This window comes from Schistocerca americana, chromosome 2, assembly GCF_021461395.2.
Source record: "Schistocerca americana isolate TAMUIC-IGC-003095 chromosome 2, iqSchAmer2.1, whole genome shotgun sequence".
Taxonomy (NCBI): domain Eukaryota; kingdom Metazoa; phylum Arthropoda; class Insecta; order Orthoptera; family Acrididae; genus Schistocerca; species Schistocerca americana.
The window spans coordinates 1102944823-1102967588 of record NC_060120.1 but is presented as its reverse complement, the minus strand read 5'-3'; the positions used below and the strand labels follow the sequence as shown (position 1 = coordinate 1102967588).

At 45.7% G+C, this 22766-nt stretch overlaps 1 protein-coding gene across 1 annotated transcript in view; it reads left to right on the top strand.

The window, feature by feature from the left end:
* The window catches only part of LOC124596163, a 136794-nt gene that overhangs the window by 16616 nt on the left and 97412 nt on the right, over positions 1-22766 (top strand). The window contains exon 2 of the mRNA XM_047135198.1: positions 16795-16956. Within this exon, the coding sequence (XP_046991154.1) occupies positions 16795-16956 (162 nt within the window). The remainder of the gene's footprint in view (positions 1-16794; positions 16957-22766) is intronic.

The window sequence follows — 22766 nt, the reverse complement described above, 5'->3', positions numbered from 1 at the left end:
AACCATACTGTGTACTCATTAGACTGTTCATTCCGTTCAGCAGATCATTTAATTCTTCTTCACTTTCACTCAGGATAGCAATGTCATCAGCGAATCGTATCATTGATATCGTTTCACCTTGTATTTTTATTCCACTCCCGAACCTTTCTTTTACTTCCATCATTGCTTCCTTTATGTACAGATTGAAGAGTATGGGCGAAAGGCTACAGCCTTGTCTTACACCCTTCTTAATACGAGCACTTCGTTCTTGATCGTCCACTCTTATTTTTACCTCTTGGGTGTTGTACGTATTTTATATGACCCGTCTCTCCCTATAGCTTACCCCTACTTTTTTCAGAATCTCGAACAGCTTGCACCATTCTGTATTGTCGAACGCTTTTTCCAGGTCGACAAATCCTATGAAAGTGTCTTGATTTTTCTTTAGCCTTGCTTCCATTGTTAGCCGTAACGTCAGAATTGCCTCTCTCGTCCCTTTACTTTTCCTAAAGCCAAACTGATCGTCACCTAGCGCATTCTCAATTTTCTTTTCCATTCTTCTGTATATTATTCTTGTAAGCAGCTTCGATGCATGAGCTGTTAAGCTGATTGTGCGATAATTCTCGCACTTGTCAGCTCTTGCCGTCTTCGGATTTGTGTGGATGATGCTTTTCCGAAAGTCAGATGGTATGTCGCCAGACTCATATATTCTACACACCAGCGTGAATAATCGTTTTGTTGCCACTTCCCCCAATGATTTTAGAAATTCTGATGGAATGTTATCTATCCCTTCTGCCTTATTTGCCCGTAAGTCCTCCAAAGCTCTTTTAAATTCCAATTCGAATACTGGATCCCCTATCTCTTCTAAATCGACTCCTGTTTCTTCTTCTATCACATCCGACAAATCTTCACCCTCATAGAGGCTTTCAATATTTTCTTTCCACCTATCTGCTCTCTCCTCTGCATTTAACAGTGGAATTCCCGTTGCACTCTTAATGTTACCACCGTTGCTGTTAATGTCACCAAAGGTTGTTTTGACTTTCCTGCATGCTGAGTCTGTCCTTCCGACAATCATATCTTTTCAATGTCTTCACATTTTTCCTGCAGCCATTTCGTCTTAGCTTCCCTGCACTTCCTATTTATTTTATTCCTCAGCGACTTGTATTTCTGTATTCCTGATTTTCCCGGAACATGTTTGTACTTCCTCCTTTCATCAATCAACTGAAGTATTTCTTCTGTTAGCCATGGTTTCTTTGCAGCTACCTTCTTTGTACCTATGTTTTCCTTCCCAACTTCTGTGATGGCCCTTTTTAGAGATGTTCATTCCTCTTCAACTGTACTGCCTTCTGCGCTATTCCTTATTGCTGTATGTATAGCGTTAGGGAACTTCAAACGTATCTCGTCATTCCTTAGTACTTCCGTATCCCACTTCTTTGCGTATTGATTCTTCCTGACTAATGTCTTGAACTTCTGCCTACTCTTCATCACTACTATATTGTGATCTGAGTCTATATCTGCTCCTGGGTACGCCTTACAATCCAGTATCTGATTTCGGAATCTCTGTCTGACCATGATGTAATCTAATTGAAATCTTTCCGTATCTCCCGGCCTTTTCCAAGTATACCTCCTCCTCTTGTGATTCTTGAACAGGGTATTCGCTATTACTAGCTGAAACTTGTTACAGAACTCAATTAGTCTTTCTTCTCTTTCATTCCTTGTCCCAAGCCCATATTCTTCTGTAACCTTTTCTTCTACTCCTTCCCCTACAACTGCATTCCAGTCGCCCATGACTATTAGATTTTCGTCCCCCTTTACATACTGCATTACCCTTTCAATATCCTCATACACTTTCTCTATCTGTTCATCTTCAGCTTGCGACGTCGGCATGTATACCTGAACTATCGTTGTTGGTGTTAGTCTGCTGTCGATTCTGATTAGAACAACCCGGTCATTGAACTGTTCACAGTAACACACCCTCTGCCCTACCTTCCTATTCAGAACGTATTCTACACATGTTATACCATTTTCTGCTGCTGTTGATATTACCCGATACTCATCTGACCAGAAATCCTTGTCTTCCTTCCACTTCACTTCACTGACCCCTACTATATCTAGATTGAGCCTTTGCATTTCCCTTTTCAGATTTTCTAGTTTCCCTACCACGTTCAAGCTTCTGACATTCCACGCCCCAACTTGTAGAACGTTATCCTTTCGTTGATTATTCAATCTTTCTCAGAACTAGTGGGGTTTTTATCTTCTCTGTCAGTATTTTGTATGGTTCCCCCATATATTTTGCTCAATTACCGCTATCTTCAGTTCATCTGTTGTTAATGGGCTATTTTGATACACGAATGTTTTAGCCGCATCCCAAAACAAACAGTCGGGCGGCAATAGATCCGGAGAGCGCGAGGGCGAGAGACATTACGTAACTACTCTGTCTTCAAAGATTTCACCCTAAATTCGTAAGGACAGTTGTGCCGTATCAGCAGTAGAGATTTTTTCCTTTTCTTTGATAAATTAGTGACTGATTCCTTTCTACTCAAGTTGTGCCACAAATTCCTCTTCACCCCATTTCTATTCAGAACCTCCTCATTAGTTACGCGATCTACCCACATAATCTTCAGCATTCTTCTGTTGCACCACGTTTCTCTTATTGTCTAAACTACACACATCAAAAGAAGTGTTTCATCACTTCGTTTCTGAGAGTAGAGACCAACACAAACATCATTTCCGCCATTTTTGTTGCTCATGAAAACCACACACTGCATGTTGTACCACCATACAGCGAGACCTTCAAGGTGGTGGTCCAAATTGCTGTACACATCGGTACATCTACATCTACATTTACACTCCGCAAGCCACCCAACGGTGTGTGGCGAAGGGCACTTTACGTGTCACTGTCATTACCTCCCTTTCCTGTTCCAGTCGCATATGGTTCGCGGGAAGAACGACTGCCGGAAAGCCTCCGTGCGCGCTCGAATCTCTATAATTTTACATTCGTGATCTCCTCGGGAAGTATAAGTAGGGGGAAGCAATATATTCGATACCTCATCCAGAAACGCACCTTCTCGAAACCTGGACAGCCAGCTACACCGCGCTGCAGAGCGCCTCTCTTGCAGAGTCTGCCACTTGGTACCTCTAATACCCAGTAGCACGTCCTGTTGCATTGATGTATGCCTATATTCGTCGTGGCATACTATCCACAAGTTCATCAAGGCACTGTTGGTCCAGAGTGCACCACCGCTCAACGGCGATTCGGCGTAGATCCCTCAGAGTGGTTGGTGGGTTACGTCGTCCATAAACAGCCCTTTTCAGTCTATCCATGTTCGATATGGTTCATATCTGGAGAACAAGCTGGCCACTCTGGTCGAGCAATGTCGTTATCAAGAAGGAAGTCATTCACAAGATGTGGACGATGGGGGCGCGAATTGTCGTCCATGAAGACGAATGCCTCGCCAGTATGCTGCCAAGTTGAGTGCACTATCGGTCGGAGGATGGCATTCACGTATCGTACAGCCGTTACGCCGCCTTCCACTACCACCAGCGGCTTACGTCGGCCCCACATAATGCCACCCCAAAACAGCAGGGAACCTCCACCGTGTTTCACTCGCTGGACAGTGTGTCCAAGGCATTCAGCCTGACCCGGTTGCATCCAGACACGTCTCCGACGATTGCCTGGTTGAAGGCATATGCGATACTCATCGGTGAATAGAACGTGATGCCAATCCTGAGTGGTCTATTCGGCATGTTGTTGGGCTCATCTGCACCGCGCTGCATGGTGTCGTGGTTGCAAAGATGGACCTAGCCATGGACGTCGGGAGTGATATTGCACATCATGCAGCCTATTGCGCACAGTTTGAGTCGTAACACGACGTGCTGTGGCTCCACTAAAAGCATTATTCAACATGGTGGCGTTGATGTCAATGTTCCTCCGACTCATAATCCGCAGGTAGCGGTCATCCACTGCATTAGTAGCCCTTGGACGGCCTGAGCGAGGCTTGTCATCGAGAGTCCCTGTCTCTCTGTATCTCCTCCATGTCCGAACAACGCTCTGAGACGCCTGGACACTTCCCTTGTTGAGAGCCCTCCTGGCACAAAGTAACAACGCGGACAGTGATCGAAGCAGATTTAAAAACTGAGACAAATGCTGGCTTAAATTGTCTCAAAGTTGAAGCCATTGCTGGATTCGAAAAAGTCCGCGAATATCACCAAAAACTACGAACGGAAGCTTCAAGTGGTTCAAATGGCTCTGAGCACTATGGGACTTAACATCTGAGGTCATCAGTCCCCTAGAACGTAGAACTACTTAAACCTAACTAACCTAAGGACATCACATACATCCATGCCCGAGGTAGGATTCTAACCTGCGACCGTAGCTGTCGCGCGGTTTCGGATTGAAGAGGGCTACGAACGGAAGTTAATGAACAGTTTACTAAAATCTGGAGAGAGGCGAGAGACTCGCGCGAGCTTATACAATCGTTAATGGTTGACCAGAAAAAGATGCGTTCTAACGTTGACCAGGTGCAGGACCCAGTGTCTTATGTTAATCAAAGAGATGATAATTTAGCACATAAGACGTCTGGTAAGGAGCAACAATCGTGGAAGAGCTCAATGTCAGAAAACGTGTCACGCGAGTCGCATTAAAAAGATTCGATACACTCACTGAAAACACCGTCTCAAAAAATCAGAAACAGTATGAACAGCTTCTTACAGAACTGAAGCAGTGTATCGAGAACCGTACAGAAAGCAGTAGTGAGGCAACGAAATCGGTAGTATCATCCGACATAGTGATGGACAAAAATCCAGAAGTAAACAAGTCAGTTGTGCAATCTTTCGTAGCAGTAGCGGAAACACAAAAAAAAACATTAACTTCCAGTCGTACATCCACAAGAGGTTGCGTCAGTAGTTACCGACACGAAACAGAAGCAAATGAGAAGACAAAAGTTAACACAGGTGAACGAAGCAGGTAATGTGCGGTCACAGCAGACAATGGAGCGAGAAACGGTAAAGGCGGCAATTCCAGCAGAGCGGCAGCCGACCCTCCGAACGTACGCGAGTGACGCGAGAACAGAGCAAGTTGCGACGACACATGCACCAATTTCTCAATTTCCAAGTTATAGTACAACGGGTTATTAACCGCAAGTCAATATGAATCAAATAGGAAAACAAAAGACTGATCCAGTAACGGGAAATTTAAACGAATCTTTCAGTCCGATACACGAGGAACGGCACGGTTTAGATAACTGCACACCACTGCGTAGATACGAAGCTAGATGGGACGTAAATCTGTCATCTCAGGACCCAAATGTATCAGAACAAATACAAAACAACATGACAGTTGAAGGGACCGGGTAATGTTGTGAAAACACAAACGCCGTATGGTGGAATAGAAAAATTTGACAATGATCACCTTTTGATAGTCAGAAAATTGCAACATTACAATGAAAGCGGGAACGGCTTATACACATGCGCGTTTGTAAATCAATTCCAGATCGGTTTACCAGAGCATTGGCCCCTTAGACGTAAACTTGACTTCATTTGTGGGCATATGGAAGGCGCAATAGCGGAAACCATGCAAAGAGTAGCTGCAAATTGTCAATCGTATGAACAATTTAAATCCACATTCTTGAAGCGATACTGGTCCACGGAATCCCAAATTAGAATAAAGTATGAATACAGAAAGAGTTATTCGAAAATTCAGGAGAAAAGAATCCAGTTAGATTTTTCGAAGAAATGACAAAAAAAGAATCAATGTTTAGTAATCCATACAGTGATGAGGAGCTGATACGTATATGCACAGTTACCGTTGCGACATCAGCAGTCACTGGTTGGTAGGAGATAATATACAAGCATTTAAAGGGATGTTTAGAGAACTTGAATTCATCTTCAGTGAAGATGACACGAAGAAACAATGGTATGGGAGATAATAGCAACAGATAAGACTTTAACAATAATGACAATGGCAATAATAGCGTAGGAAAAGGTAATCATTTTGGAAGGGATGGTAATCGTCCATGGGATAACAATAATAACTATGGTTTTGGAAATAAACAGAGATCGCAAATTAATTATGGTTTTGCTGGGCCGCGGAATTACAATAGTGGATTTGGTCTTAGACACCACGGTGATAACTATGATCCAAGATATAATCACCGTGCAAGCGAGGCAGGTAGGATTAGAGGTTTTCAACCACAAAATCCATGCTACGCAGGTGGAAATGGAATGGACAGAACGCAGAAAGGTTGGGAACATCAAGCTTTAGCAGGACAAAACACGCGAAATGAACCGGTACAGGAAATCGAATTGAGCCTACCAAATCCAGGTAAAAGACAGAATTGACAAGATGAACGGTATGAAGACCAGTCATAAGTGATTCAATCGTAAAATGAAGTTAATTATATAATTAAACATGTAGATAGACTTAGTTTTGATCAGCAAGATTCCGAAGTAGGTTTAGGGAGTAATCGGTTACAAATACCAGCATTCTGGGATTCAATTGTGTGGGAATCGACCGATGATGAGGAACAGGAGTTATTAACGGTGAATATAGACTGTAGTACAAAAACTGATGATGACCAAATTGTAAAAGATGTTGCTCATTTATACGAAAAGGAGAGAGAAATAGTATGCCAAGAGGATAAAGCACCATTGATAACACCAATAGCGATATCTAAGGCAGATGATTATATATACACTCCTGGAAATGGAAAAAAGAACACATTGACACCGGTGTGTCAGACCCACCATACTTGCTCCGGACACTGCGAGAGGGCTGTACAAGCAATGATCACACGCACGGCACAGCGGTCACACCAGGAACCGCGGTGTTGGCCGTCGAATGGCGCTAGCTGCGCAGTATTTGTGCACCGCCGCCGTCAGTGTCAGCCAGTTTGCCGTGGCATACGAAGCTCCATCGCAGTCTTTAACACTGGTAGCATGCCGCGACAGCGTGGACGTGAACCGTATGTGCAGTTGACGGACTTTGAGCGAGGGCGTATAGTGGGCATGCGGGAGGCCGGGTGGACGTACCGCCGAATTGCTCAACACGTGGGGCGTGAGGTCTCCACAGTACATCGATGTTGTCGCCAGTGGTCGGCGGAAGGTGCACGTGCCCGTCGACCTGGGACCGGACCGCAGCGACGCACGGATGCACGCCAAGACCGTAGGATCCTACGCAGTGCCGTAGGGGACCGCACCGCCACTTTCCAGCAAATTAGGGACACTGTTGCTCCTGGGGTATCGGCGAGGACCATTCGCAACCGTCTCCATGAAGCTGGGCTACGGTCCCGCACACCGTTAGGCCGTCTTCCGCTCACGCCCCAACATCGTGCAGCCCGCCTCCAGTGGTGTCGTGACAGGCGTGAATGGAGGGACGAATGGAGACGTGTCGTCTTCAGCGATGAGAGTCGCTTCTGCCTTGCTGCCAATGATGGTCGTATGCGTGTTTGGCGCCGTGCAGGTGAGCGCCACAATCAGGACTGCATACGACCGAGGCACACAGGGCCAACACCCGGCATCATGGTGTGGGGAGCGATCTCCTACACTGGCCGTACACCACTGGTGATCGTCGAGGGGACACTGAATAGTGCACGGTACATCCAAACCGTCATCGAACCCATCGTTCTACCATTCCTAGACCGGCAAGGGAACTTGCTGTTCCAACAGGACAATGCACGTCCGCATGTATCCCGTGCCACCCAACGTGCTCTAGAAGGTGTAAGTCAACTACCCTGGCCAGCAAGATCTCCGGATCTGTCCCCCATTGAGCATGTTTGGGACTGGATGAAGCGTCGTCTCACGCGGTCTGCACGTCCAGCACGAACGCTGGCCCAACTGAGGCGCCAGGTGGAAATGGCATGGCAAGCCGTTCCACAGGACTACATCCAGCATCTCTACGATCGTCTCCATGGGAGAATAGCAGCCTGCATTGCTGCGAAAGGTGGATATACACTGTACTAGTGCCGACATTGTGCATGCTCTGTTGCCTGTGTCTATGTGCCTGTGGTTCTGTCAGTGTGATCATGTGATGTATCTGACCCCAGGAATGTGTCAATAAAGTTTCCCCCTCCTGGGACAATGAATTCACGGTGTTCTTATTACAATTTCCAGGAGTATATATATATATATATATATATATATATATATATATATATATATATATATATATATATATATATATAAAGAAGTAACAGAGGCGTTTAATAAAGATTATGGGCAAATAACTTCATCCCAAAGCATTCAGATGTCAGTCGTTAAAAGTAATGAGGAAAATAAAGTAACGATAACAAACCAATGGGAGAACAAGGCTAACATATTGACAGGTTAACCTATGACTCATGGGTGCGTTAGCTGTGATTAGTTGTCTAGCGCGTGTAATTTTTCATGTCAGGGGCATGAAACAGAAGCGGAACTTACTGTACCCATAATCATAGCAGCCGACTTCATGGGTCAAAATCGAGTTACACTCAATATGGACAAAGAGTATATGATACTCGACTGATACTGATCTTCGGCTGGACATGGCTGCTTGTCCTGTTCCAGAGGTTGCCCCTCAGTCTGCAAGATCCGGGCGGTCGCAGAGGGTGGGCTTACTGGTAGTTGGGAGCTCCAACGTCAGGCGCGTAATGGGGCCCCTTAGGGATATGGCACCAAGAGAGGGGAAGAAAACCAATGTGCACTCCGTGTGCATAACGGGGGGAGTCATTCCACATGTGGAAAGGTCCTTCCGGATGCCATGAAGGGTACAGGGCGCACCCATCTGCAAGTGGTCGCTCATGTCGGCACCAATGATGTGTGTCGCTGTGGATCGGAGGAAATCCTCTCTGGCTTCCGGCGGCTATCTGGTTTGGTGAAGACTGCCAGTCTCGCTAGTGGGATGAAAGCAGAGCTCACCATCTGCAGCATCGTCGACAGGACTGACTGCGGATCTTTGGTACAGAGCCGAGTGGAGGGACTGAATCAGAGGCTGAGACGGTTCTGCTACCGAGTAGGCTGCAGATTCCTCGACTTGGGCCATAGGGTGGTGGGGTTTCGGGTTCCGCTGGATAGGTCAGGAGTCCACTACACGCATCAGGCGGCTACACGGGTAGCAGGGGTTGTGTGGCGTGGACTGGGCGGTTTTTTAGGTTAGATGGCCTCGGGCAAGTACAGAAAGGGCAACAGCCTCAAAGGGTGCGGGGCAAAGTCAGGACATGCGGGGACAAAGAAGCAATCGGTATTGCAATTGTAAACTGTCGAAGCTGCATTGGTAAAGTACCGGAACTTCAAGCACTGATAGAAAGCACCGAAGCTGAAATCGTTATAGGTACGGAAAGCTGGCTGAAGCCAGAGATAAATTCTGCCGAAATTTTTGCAAAGGCACAGACGGTGTTTAGAAAGGACAGATTGCATGCAACCGGTGGTGGAGTGTTCGTCGCTGTTAGCAGTAGTTTATCCTGTAGTGAACTACAAGTGGATAGCTCCTGTGAATTATTATGGGTGGAGGTTACACTCAACAACCGAGCTAGGTTAATAATTGGCTCCTTTTACCGACCTCCCGACTCAGCAACATTAGTGGCAGTACAACTGAGAGAAAATTTGGAATACATTTCACATAAATTTTCTCAGCATGTTATAGTCTTAGGTGGAGATTTCAATTTACCAGATATAGATTGGGACACCTAGATGTTTAGGACGGGTGGTAGGGACAGAGCATCGAGTGACATTATACTGAGTGCACTGTCCGAAAATTACCTCGAGCAATTAAACAGAGAACCGACTCGTGGAGATAACATCTTGGACCTACTGATAACAAGCAGACCCGAACTTTTCGACTCTGTATGTACAGAACAGGGAATCAGTGATCAGAGAGCCGTTGCAGCATCCCTGAATATGGAAGTTAATAGGAATATAAAAAAAGGGAGGACGGTTTATCTGTTTAGCAAGAGTAATAGAAGGCAGATTTCAGACTACCTAACAGATCAAAACGAAAATTTCTGTTCCGACACTGACAATGTTGAGTGTTTATGAAAAAAGTTCAAGGCAATCGTAAAATGCGTTTTAGACAGGTACGTGCCGAGTAAAACTGTGAGGGACGGGAAAAACCCACCGTGGTACAACAACAAAGTTAGGAAACTACTGCGAAATCAAAGAGAGTTTCACTCCAGATTTAAACGCAGCCAAAACCTCTCAGACAAACAGAAGCTAAACGATGTCAAAGTTAGCGTAAGGAGGGCTACGCGTGAAGCGTTCAGTGAATTGGAAAGTAAAATTCTATGTACCGACTTGACAGAAAATCCTAGGAAGTTCTGGTCTTACGTTAAATCAGTAAGTGGCTCGAAACAGCATATCCAGACACTCCGGGATGATGATGGCATTGAAACAGAGGATGACACGCGTAAAGCTGAAATACTAAACACCTTTTTCCAAAGCTGTTTCACAGAGGAAGACCGCACTGCAGTTCCTTCTCTAAATCCTCGCACAAACGAAAAAATGGCTGACATCGAAATAAGTGTCCAAGGAATAGAAAAGCAACTGGAATCACTCAACAGAGGAAAGTCCACTGGACCTGACGGGATACCAATTCGATTCTACAGAGAGTACGCGAAAGAACTTGCCCCCCTTCTAACAGCCGTGTACCGCAAGTCTCTAGAGGAACGGAAGGTTCCAAATGATTGAAAAGAGCACAGGTAGTCCCAGTCTTCAAGAAGGGTCGTCGAGCAGATGCGCAAAACTATTGACCTATATCTCTGACGTCGATCTGTTGTAGAATTTTAGAACATGTTTTTTGCTCGAGTATCATGTCGTTTTCGGAAACCCAGAATCTACTATGTAGGAATCAACATGGATTCCGGAAACAGCGATCGTGTGAGACCCAACTCGCTTTATTTGTTCATGAGACCCAGAAAATATTAGATACAGGCTCCCAGGTAGATGCTATTTTTCTTGACTTCCGGAAGGCGTTCGATACAGTTCCGCACTGTCGCCTGATAAAGAAAGTGAGAGCCTACGGAATATCACACCAGCTGTGTGGCTGGATTGAAGAATTTTTAGCAAACAGAACACAGCATGTTGTTGTCAATGGAGAGACGTCTACAGACGTTAAAGTAACCTCTGGCGTGCCACAGGGGAGTGTTATGGGACCATTGCTTTTCACAATATATATAAATGACATAGTAGATAGTGTCGGAAGTTCCATGCGGCTTTTCGCGGATGATGCTGTAGTATACAGAGAAGTTGCAGCATTAGAAAATTGTAGCGAAATGCAGGAAGATCTGCAGCGGATAGGCACATGGTGCAGGGAGTGGCAACTGACCCTTAACATAGACAAATGTAATGTATTGCGAATGCATAGAAAGAAGGATCCTTTACTGTATGATTATATGATAGCGGAACAAACACTGGTAGCAGTTACTTCTGTAAAATATCTGGGAGTATGCGTGCGGAACGATTTGAAGTGGAATGATCATATAAAATTAATTGTTGGTAAGGCGGGTACCAGGTTGAGATTCATTGGGAGAGTCCTTAGAAAATGTAGTCCATCAACAAAGGAGGTGGCTTACAAAACACTCGTTCGACCTATACTTGAGTATTGCTCATCAGCGTGGGATCTGTACCAGGTCGGGTTTACGGAGGATATAGAGAAGATCCAAAGAAGAGCGGCGCGTTTCGTCACAGGGTTATTTGGTAACCGTGATAGCGTTACGGAGATGTTTAACAAACTCAAGTGGCAGACTCTGCAAGAGAAGCGCTCTGTATCGCGGTGTAGCTTGCTCGCCAGGTTTCGAGAGGGTGCGTTTCTGGATGAGGTATCGAATATATTGCTTCCCCCTACTTATACCTCCCGAGGAGATCACGAATGTAAAATTAGAGAGATTAGAGCGCGCACGGAGGCTTTCAGACAGTCGTTCTTCCCGCAAACCATACGCTACTGGAACAGAAAAGGTAGGTAATGACAGTGGCACGTAAAGTGCTCTCCGCCACACACCGTTGGGTGGCTTGCGGAGTGTAAATGTAGATGTAGAATACAGGCGGCAGTTAACTGGCAATGAGTTCCGCCATACTCGCGTACCGGCAGAAACGCGTGCTACACAAACTATGCCCATGGTAATGTTATTCCGATTTTTTTGGTACCCCTCATATTACCTCTCATAAGACGTCGTGGTGCCATTTCTCAACAGTACAATATTGACCCAATCACAGCAGTGTCTGTGAAATGCCTGTGTGATGTTCAGCTACTGTCGTGGCCAGTAAGGTCCCCACATCCGACGGCGAAAGAACAAGTGCGGAAGCGTCTCCCACGTGAACTCAGCAGCCGGGATATCGAGGACCAGTCGCAACAGCTGCGGGCCGGCTTGCCTCGGGACACAACTGCTTTGTGCCTCGCTGCCCAACCGAATCAGTGCTTGCATCCAGGCCAGGTCACACCGACAAGTCGGCTCATACTGTTGTCTGTAAACGTGACTCGATACTGTAATCGGTGCAATAACATTATGTATCCTCTCAGCCCGTGGAGTTTCATTTCGTTTCTTGCTTCCCTTCGGGCTTCTCCTCTATCTTTGTCAGGCGGTGTATTTTGAAACTTGACACACCTATGAGATACGGAAGCTTCCCAGATGACCAGGAACTGAAAATTTTCGACGACTTCTGATGAGACTGAACGCCTGGCGCACAATGAGCAGCAATCTCTGGGTGGGTGACGGCGACAGCACAGGTTGCTGTGGTTACCCGAAATCCTGAGGCCAGTCTGGTTCACTTACGTTAGGTCGTATCTCGACCTCTGGTTCTTCCGAGAGAAATCCACGATAAAGTGGTGCAGGCGCGCTCCCTGAGGCGTCTTATTGATGAGAGAAACTCCCCACCGCATCACCCTCAGATTTAGGGGTAAAATGCTCCAGTGGATTGCCCGTCAAAAACTGAACACAGAGCAAGCATGAAAACAGAAAGAAGGCGTACCGAACTGTGAAAAAAGTAGTAATATGGAAACAGTGAATGTTCCAAGCTCAAGACAACGAGTCAATTGCAAGAACAACAGCGTCGTGGTTAAGTGGTCACAGCGCGGGAGATCGATATTCAGAACTCCCTCGTGCCCCGCTTTTTACAAAATTACGAACTTCCTGGCTGATCCCGGCGGAGGTTCGAGTCCTCCCTCGGGCATGGGTGTGTGTGTGTGTGTGTGTGTGTGTGTGTGTGTGTGTGTGTGTTCGTCCTTACTATAATTTAGGTTAAGTAGTGTGTAAGCTTAGGGACTGATGATCTTAGCAGTTAAGACCCATAAGATTTCACACCCATTGGAACATTTTTGAACTTCCTGTACGGTCACTAACGCGGTCTTGGCAATTGTCATACTGTACATCGGTCATAGAATATGAGTCATGTGGTAAGAATATGTTACCGTCGCACGTTAAAGTGATGAATACTGAGAGCAGGCCAGATGCTGCATAGAACTCTTACACAAATGAAAACAACTAATAAACGGTTGTGCAGCAGGCTCTGATTCTTAACACACATTGACGTTGGTTATCTGTGCCATTCTACAGTATGCTGCAGTCAGCCAATGTCTTCGTTTGTATTGATAACGGATTTCGTGTTTATATACACCGTCAGATGCAAGAACAAAATAACATTTGCACAGGTAAGCGTTGTGTCGATTTGTTGCAAGAACCTCCAACATCGCAATCCCCACTACAGACGGGTCACTGCTGCTTGTTCTAGTCTGCCAGTTCACCAGTTCGTTGGTCGGCCACGAATCTTCTTCCCTCTGATACGCAAGAGCTGACTTCAGCAGCTTTCTTTTGCTGTCCATGTTAATAGCAGCAATGGCAAAATTTTGCTCATCCATCATTGCATCATTGACTGTGACGCAGCAGATGTTGCGAAGACAAGAGCTGGTCTCTGCATCCGTACTTGCACTCCCTAAGTGTCTGTGTGATGTGCGGCTGTAGTTTGCATAGTGCAGAATTTTTTCCCAATTCTTATTCGATTCGAGAACGGCATGCAAGAATACTGTTGTCAGTATCTCTCTGCATTTCTATAATTTTGTCATCATGGTCGTTATGCTGAGAGAAATATTTGATACTTTAAAGCTGTATATCAGATTGCAACTCCTTCCCCAAACCTTGCGTTTCGCGGACTGAACAAACCAGGCCTTAGTGCTTCACACCTGCCAGTGCTTCCGCATACCTTCCAAACCACATAAAGGCTCCCCTTCATACCTTACTACTGCAGCGCTCCTGAAGAAAATATATCGTGGGGAAACAACTGCAACATCATAATCATTTGGGTATCTGCCTTGCAGTAAGTTTAGACCTCTTACTCCACAATGTTTATATGTTCAATGCTTTGGTCTTCATTCTCTGGTATCGACGTTGAGCTCTACTGAGCCGGCCGAAGTGGCCGTGCGGTTAAAGGCGCTGCAGTCTGGAACCGCAAGACCGCTACGGTCGCAGGTTCGAATCCTGCCTCGGGCATGGATGTTTGTGATGTCCTTAGGTTAGTTAGGTTTAACTAGTTCTAAGTTCTAGGGGACTAATGACCTCAGCAGTTGAGTCCCACAGTGCTCAGAGCCATTTGAAGCATTTTTGAGCTCTACTGACGCCATTCAACATCTGGTATCTTCTTCTGCCCTTCCCTCTCTTCCCTCGAATAAAGACTTCAGTTGCTTCTACTAGAAGGCATTCTCGTCTCAAATTATGTTCTATCCAGTTTAGCTTCCTATTACTCACTGTTAGCAACATTTTCCGAACTTTTCCAACTCTTCTCAGTACCTCCCAATTCCTGACTTTATCAGTCCTGCTGCACTTCTCCATCCCGCGCCATATCCACATTCCACGAGCTTCAATTCTCCTCTCGTCCTGATTTCTCAATGTCCGAGTTTCTAATCCGTACATCCGTACAGGGACACGCTTAATATCAGTCATTTCACCAGTAGCTTCCTTAATCTTGCGTTCAAACTACTAGCTAAAAGCCTTTTCTGCTTCTGAAATGCCTCTTTCGCCAGCTCTTTTACAACTTTGATCTCCAGTTCACAAACCATATCTCCGGTAATCTGACCTCGCAATACTTGAATGGTACCACCTGGAGTTTTTTGAACAGTGGATGTCTCACTCTATAGCTAGTATGTACTACTTTGAATGTTCCTACGAGATTTAAACAGTATGTCGGACCGGGAACTCAACTCGGCACATTGCTTTTAACAAACATGCTATTACCTTCTATTTATTGTCACGCATTGCACTCCCGGAATTTGATAGCAGTAATACACCGATAGGAAAAATCGCAGGACCAAAATATAATTAATGTATATTAATAAAATTTCCGAAATACGTTTGGGTAAGTAACATATTTAAGCGATGAACAATGCAAGATCACAGGTTAATGTAAGCGCGGGATAAACCATTGCAAATGTGAATTTCTGGCACATTAATAGCCGGTGTAACCGCCAGAATGTTGAATGCAAGCATGCAAACGTGCATACGTTGTGTCGAGCGGTCACGGCTGTCAGTTTGAGGGTTGGAGTTCAAGGACTGTTGCACTTGATCGGTCAGCACAAGGACGCTTAATACCGGTTGTGGATGACGGTGGAGTTGTTGTCCGATGATATCCTATGTAGCTCAATGGAAGATAGATCTGGTGATTGGGCAGGCCAAGGCAACATGTTGACACTCTGTAGAGTATGTTGGTCTACAACAGTGGTTTGTGGGAGAGCGTTATCCTGCTAGAAAACACTTACGGTGTGCTGTTCATGAATGGCAGCACAACAGATCGAATCACCAGATTGACATACGGATTTGCAGTCAGAGGGTGTGGGATAACCACGAGAGTGCTCCTGCTGTCAGACGAAATCGCACCCCAGGCCGTAAGTCCAGCTGTAAGTCTAGTGTGTCTGGCGCGCAGACAGATTGGTTGAAGGCCATCGCCTGGCCTCCTTCTGACCAACACACGACCATCGCTGGCACCGAGGCACAACCAGTTTTCATAAAAAAACACAACAGGCCTCCACCCGGCCCTTCAATGAACTCATGTTTGACACGAATGGCCGTGGTTGGAGTCAGTGGAACGCACGCTCCAGGCCGACTGTCTCGAAGCTGTCTTTGAACTAACCGATTTGTATCAGTCCGGTGTGTCACAGTGGTGCCAACTGCTGCTGAGATTGCTTCTGCAGACGCAGTACTATGTGCCAGAGCCACACGCCGTCTCGGTAGTGCCATGTGGCCATCCGGAGCCCGGTCTCCTTGCAAGGCATTCTTGACTAACATCTACTCACCACTGCCAATCTCAAAGATAACTCACGATGGTTACAGCGTGTATTTGAAGCAAACCTGATTTTCATCCTCATAGTGACAGATCCACTCTTATGCGACCTCCGCAAAATTTGACTCTGTCTTTCAGTTGTAGAAACACGCCTACCAACTTTCGTTTATGTCGCACAACTTCTTGTTAGTGTTGCGATTTCTTCCGTCAGTGTGTTTGCAAACTGTGTTTGAGTGCTTGAGTGACACATTGACGGCCGAAATCACAATGAATGGCATACGTCTTCTTTCACCCTTGTGTACCTTCCGGCGGTTAGGAAATGTTGGCAAGCATTGATATAAACTCACAAATTGTGATTATTCATGTTGCGTGTATGCTCTATGTAAAACATGTATTCCTGAACTCTTTTCGTTGAATTTTGGTAGTGCTTGTAGTAGCAAAACGTTCTGATGAAAGACGACTAACTTAGCAATACGGCATTATCAAGATTTTCGTTAGCCCCGATTCATCATCAGGACCAATTTTGTTGTGTTTACTTGATTACTTAGTTCTTTCTGTTGTAACACACGTGTTGTTTCTGCTTGGCAGGGTCCGTACGCTGTGGACGTCTTGGAGTATGCGGTCTGCGACGATGGAGAATACCCTGGGGTTTCAGCCAACTTCTCGCAGGTCGTGGATGAGGAAACTAAAGAAACTGTGTACAGAGGAGAGTTCACTGTCAACTACGACCTTTTTGCGGACGACTCCGAGGTGAGACTTGAGCTTGTTCAGCCGCTCCCTGTGCTGTACTCGTAAATTCTGGAACAGGGCAGCGCCTTCCATGAGCGGAAGGCACTGGCTGCCCTATCCGCCAACGATACCTCGCTATTGACGCTATGCGCCATAACTTAAGTGCGGACTGGAGCTGAGCAGTACACACCTTTCCGGACCTACAGGGCGACTCAGCTAAGCTATTCACTTCAGTTACTTTCAGAACCATCTAAGGCGTCGTAAATCTGTTTTCATTCAGATGGATTATGAGAAAGTACTCACTAAATGTCGTATAGTTTCAAAAATGGTTCAAATGGCTCTGGGCACTATGGGACTTAACATCTGTGGTCATCAGTCCCCTATAACTTAGAACTACTTAAATCTAACTAACCTAAGGACATCACACACACCCATGCCCGAGGCAGGATTCGAACCTGCGGCCGTAGCGGTCACGCCGTTCCAGACTGAAGCGCCTAGAACCGCACGGCCACACCGGCCGGACCGTATAGTTTCTTTTCATTAATTCCAGGGATATCGGTATTACTTCCGCATTTCAAAATCCAACTGTTGTATTTTGTGCTATTAGTATCGCAGTTGTTCTAGGGACAACTTCGAAAGCGGTACACTCTTCAAATTCGGGTTATTAGCTTCGGAATAATTTCAACGTTTGTAATATAGGATTGGTCCGTTTTAATCGAGAAACTGATTCCTGTTCTATGCGGAATTCGTGATTTCATACTCAAATAAGCGAAATTATAAAGAGGAAACACTGGGGTGCGCCATCACCATACAGGTATACAGGGTGTTACAAAAAGGTACGGCCAAACTATCAGGAAACATTCCTCACACACAAATAAAGAAAAGATGTTATGTGGACATGTGTCCGGAAACGCTTAATTTCCATGTTAGAGCTCATTTTAGTTTCGTCAGTATGTACTGTACTTCCTCGATTCACCGCCAGTTGGCCCAATTGAAGGAAGATAATGTTGACTTCGGTGCTTGTGTTGACATGCGACTCATTGCTCTACAGTACTAGCATCAAGCACATCAGTACGTAGCATCAACAGGTTAGTGTTCATCACGAACGTGGTTTTGTAGTCATTGCAATGTTTACAAATGCGGAGTTGGCAGATGACCACTTGATGTATGGATTAGCACGGGGCGATAAACGTGGCGCGGTACGTTTGTATCGAGACAGATTTCCAGAACGAATGTGTCCCGACAGGAAGACGTTCGAAGCAATTGATCGGCGTCTTAGGGAGCACGGAACATTCCAGCCTATGACTCGCGACTGGGGAAGACCTCGAACGACGAGGACACCTGCAATGGACGAGGCAATTCTTCGTGCAGTTGACGATAACCCTAATGTCAGCGTCAGAGAAGTTGCTGCTGTACAAGGTAACGTTGACTACGTCACTGTATGGAAAGTGCTACGGGAGAACCAGTTGTTTCCGTACCATGTACAGCGTGTGCAGGCACTATCAGCAGCTGATTGGCCTCCACGGGTACACTTCTGCGAATGGTTCATCCAACAATGTGTCCATCCTCATTTCAGTGCAAATGTTCTCTTTACGGATGAGGCTTCATTCCAACGTGATCAAATTGTACATTTTCACAATCGACATGTGTGGGCTGACGAGAATCCGCACGCAATTGTGCAATCATGTCATCAACACAGATTTTCTGTGAACGTTTGGGCAGGCATTGTTGGTGATGTCTTGATTGAGCCCCATGTTCTTCCACCTACGCTCAATGGAGCACGTTATCATGATTTCATACGGGATACTCTACCTGTACTTCTAGAACATGTGCCTTTACAAGTACGACACAACATGTGGTTCATGCACGATGGAGCTCCTGCACATTTCAGTCGAAGTGTTCGTACGCTTCTCAACAACAGATTCGGTGATCGATGGATTGGTAGAGGCGGACCAATTCCATGGCCTCCACGCTCTCCTGACCTCAACCTTCTTGACTTTCATTTATGGGGGCATTTGAAAGCTCTTGTCTACGCAACCCCGGTACCAAATGTAGAGACTCTTCGTGCCCGTATTGTGGACGGCTGTGATACAATACGCCATCCTACAGGGCTGCATCAAAGCATCAGGGATTCCATGCGATGCAGGGTGGATGCATGTATCCTCGCTAATGGAGGACATTTTGAACATTTCCTGTAACAAAGTGTTTGAAGTCACGCTGGTACGTTCTGTTGCTGTGTGTTTCCATTCCATGATTAATGTGATTTGAAGAGAAGTAATAAAATGAGCTCTAACATGGAAAGTAAGCGTTTCCGGACACATGTCCACATAACATATTTTCTTTCTTTGTGTGTGGGGAATGTTTCCTGAAAGTTTGGCCGTACCTTTTTGTAGAACCCTGTATGTTAACGTGAGAAATAGCTTTAATGTTGTCTATACGATACATGTGTGTCGTGTGCTGGTTAGTCCAAAAAAATAGTCGTCTTTCACAAGCCAAGAGAAACAAGATATACTACCTGACAAAATTTTCTCAAATTACCAGCCGAGTGGTGGCGTCATGTTGTCGCAATGTTTCAATGAGTTATGCACCTATCATCTTCAGGCGAAGTGTCGGGATGCTGTGTTCGTCGTATCTACGTAGCCGCTGGCCCGCTGACTACTTATGTATGTGCGTCAATCACGCGGCTCCGGAAGAACGTGTCCCCCCGGTGGTGGGGGAACGCGACGGGGTCGGCGGAGGGGGAAAGCGGCGGGGCGAGGCGCTGGTGCGGGCGTCGAGTAGCGGTGGCTGTCCATCCTCTCCGCGAACCCCGCAGCCTTCACACCGGGGCGTTCCTGTCGTGTTACGCAGTTGTGCTGAAATGAAATCCGTTGTTCCGGTTTATTGTTACGTTGGTGAATAAGTCCGTAGGGTTTATGTTCTGCATGTTGATACTCCGGCTCCGATGGGTTTATTTATCGATTGTCATTTTTTATTTGTAGTTCATTGTTGCTGTCAGAGCTGACACGTTGTTATTTTGAGAAATGGGGGCAGCGCGTAGAGCTGCCAAGTGGAGAAATCCGAGATACGAGGTCTGTTAAAAAGTTTCCGGAGTTTTGTCCACAAAATTCCACTACACTTACCTTTTATTTATTGTGCATGGTCCCCTTCGAAATACTCCCCTCCACAATTGATATACCGCTCCCAACGCCGTTTCTACTTCCAGCGGATGTCGGTGTGGCAAGTTCGAATCCTGCCTCGGGCATGGGTGTGTGTAATGTCCTTAGGTTAGTTAGGTTTAGGTAGTTCTAATTTCTAGGGGACTGATGACCTCAGAAGTTAAGTCCCATACTGCTCAGAGCCATTTGAACCATTTGAACCATCCACTTCCGGAAGCAATCTTGGGACACCTCCTGCTGAATCGTGCGAAGCACTGTCTGCAAATTTTCTTTTATCTCGTCTATCGTTGCAAATCGCCGTCCTTTCAGCGAGGTTTTCAGCTTTAAAAGTAATGGTAAGTGCGTAGCGGACAGGTCTGGAGAGTACGGAGGATGAGGCAGCTCAGTGATTTCGCTTTTTGTGCAAGAGTCACTCACCACCAGGGATGAATGTGCAGTTGCGTTATCGTGATGCAAGAGCCATGAATTGTCTCGTCACATTTTAGGCCGTTTCCTTCTCACATTTTCTCGCAAGCGTCGCAACACGTCCCGATGGTAGCCTTGGTCTCAACATCATAACCGTAGATCCACGTCTTATCAATAGTTATGATTCTCTTAAGGAACATCTCGTCCTCACTTGCGCGATCCAAAAGCTCTTCACAGATTGCGAGGTGGAGGTCTTTCTGGTCTTAACTCATGAGGCAAGGGGTAAACTTGGTGACAACCAATCCCTTCCAAGATGCTGCGTCAGGATTTAATGACATGATCCAGCTGAAATGTTTACCTTCTTCTTCAATCTCTCGGACACGCACGCACAATTTTGTTGATGTTCCTAACGTGGACGTTGTCGGTAGACGTCAAAGGGCGTCCTGAAATAGTGTCAACTTTAACTTCCGACGGGTCATTTTTAAACCGCGTGAATCACTCGTAACATCGTGTACCGCTTAAGCAGCCATCGTCACAGGCTTCCTGCAACATTTGGTGTGTCTCTGAAAAGATTTGCTTGCTGTTCAGGCAAAATTTAATGCAGAGGCGTTGCTCCTCTAGTCCTCCCATTTCGAAGTTCGATAACTGTGCGACGCGGCGTTCTACTCAATACAGCACTGAATAATAACTAACACACGTACAACACGGAAATTTCGGGCAGTTACATATCAGACACAGGCTTGTGCGAGGATGCCAACCGTATTCCGCTCCAACACACCATTTGCGCGAAATTACGAATGTTCCGGAATTTTTGAAGAGACCGCATATTCTTCTTCTAGAGTTCAACAGAGAGGTGACAGCAACAGAGGTATCCAAAAACATTCGTGCCGTTGATGGGGATAATACCACTGTACAGAGCACAGCAAGAAAATGGTTTGACTTTTAACGTGAATAACTTTCCTAAAGCTGGGACTCCGTAATTGCGCATCTACGTTATGGAAATATAACCATTACAAACCTGAAGATGGGTCTATACTGACGTGAAACCGGCAGTAGCGCGAGCAAAGGACCTTCATACGGCTATGTGGCTTTTGGTAACCTCATCATTCTTGACTGTTAATTGTTGTAATTTTTACGGTAATTTGAACGGTTATTGAGTGTTGAGTGTTGTTATTGCTATTAATAGAGCAGCAACTATTCGAAAAGGTCCATCCGCTTCCATAAAAGTTACGCGTATGGTGAAACAGTGACGGTGTGATGTACTAAGAATTGCTTCCCCGTCGCGTAACCACCACTGCTGACTTTTATTGTCAAGAACAGCGACCAGGACGACTGCGCGAAGTGACACTACTCCACGGTAACTTCCGCCTGCATCCTGCTGGACTGACACAAAACGTTGTACAGGAGTCGTGCTGGAGAGTCGTTCCGCTCCCATCTTATTCACCTGATCTTGCGCCCCCTGATTTTCGCCTTTTCCCGTGTCTATCGAACAACCTTTGAATTGCTTCCTTTCCGGCTGAAAATGCGCTCCGAATATGGCTCGGAAAATTCTTCACCTAAAAACCAAGGATTCCTGCATTTCTTAAGTTCCTGTTATGTGGACTGGTGTGTTTATTAAACTTATAGAAAAACGCTACGGACTTATGCACCAATCCTACAAATCGTTGTGCAAACTTATCTGTACCGCCTCTTTGACAACCAAGTCTCAGAACATGTCCGATGTACTGCACCCCACGTTCGCACTCAGTACACTAAGCACCCATCGTCAGCAGTCCTAACTGATGTTTGGAAGAGCCAAGCACGGCCTTAATTTTTCGTGTTGCGTGGAAAACTGTCTCCATCTGGTGTTTCTCCACTTTTCTGGCGATCTTGGCCATCTACGGCCCTGCATATGTTTTTCTGGTTTTCCCTCCCTCCTCTTTTCAGTCTGTCTTTATTTGTGTCTCGTTGTATCCCTTTTTGCAGGAAGTTTCCCACAGATGCAGTAACTCTTTCGGCAAGGTCTTCCCGTTGCAGATGAATCTGACTTTATGTCTTAAGGTGGTCAGCACCGATTTGCCTTGGTGATTTAATTTTATGAGAGTTGATCTTTTAATATACTACAGTGATTTTTTCTTAAACTGTTTGCCTTCATATTGTCCCTGTATTTCTATTATGTTTAAGAAATTAAATACATTTCTTCCATTTAATTCAATAGTGATGTCCTGCTGTTTGGCCAATTGTTCTCGCATGACTATATTCTTTATGCCTTAAGACCGTTGTCAGAGT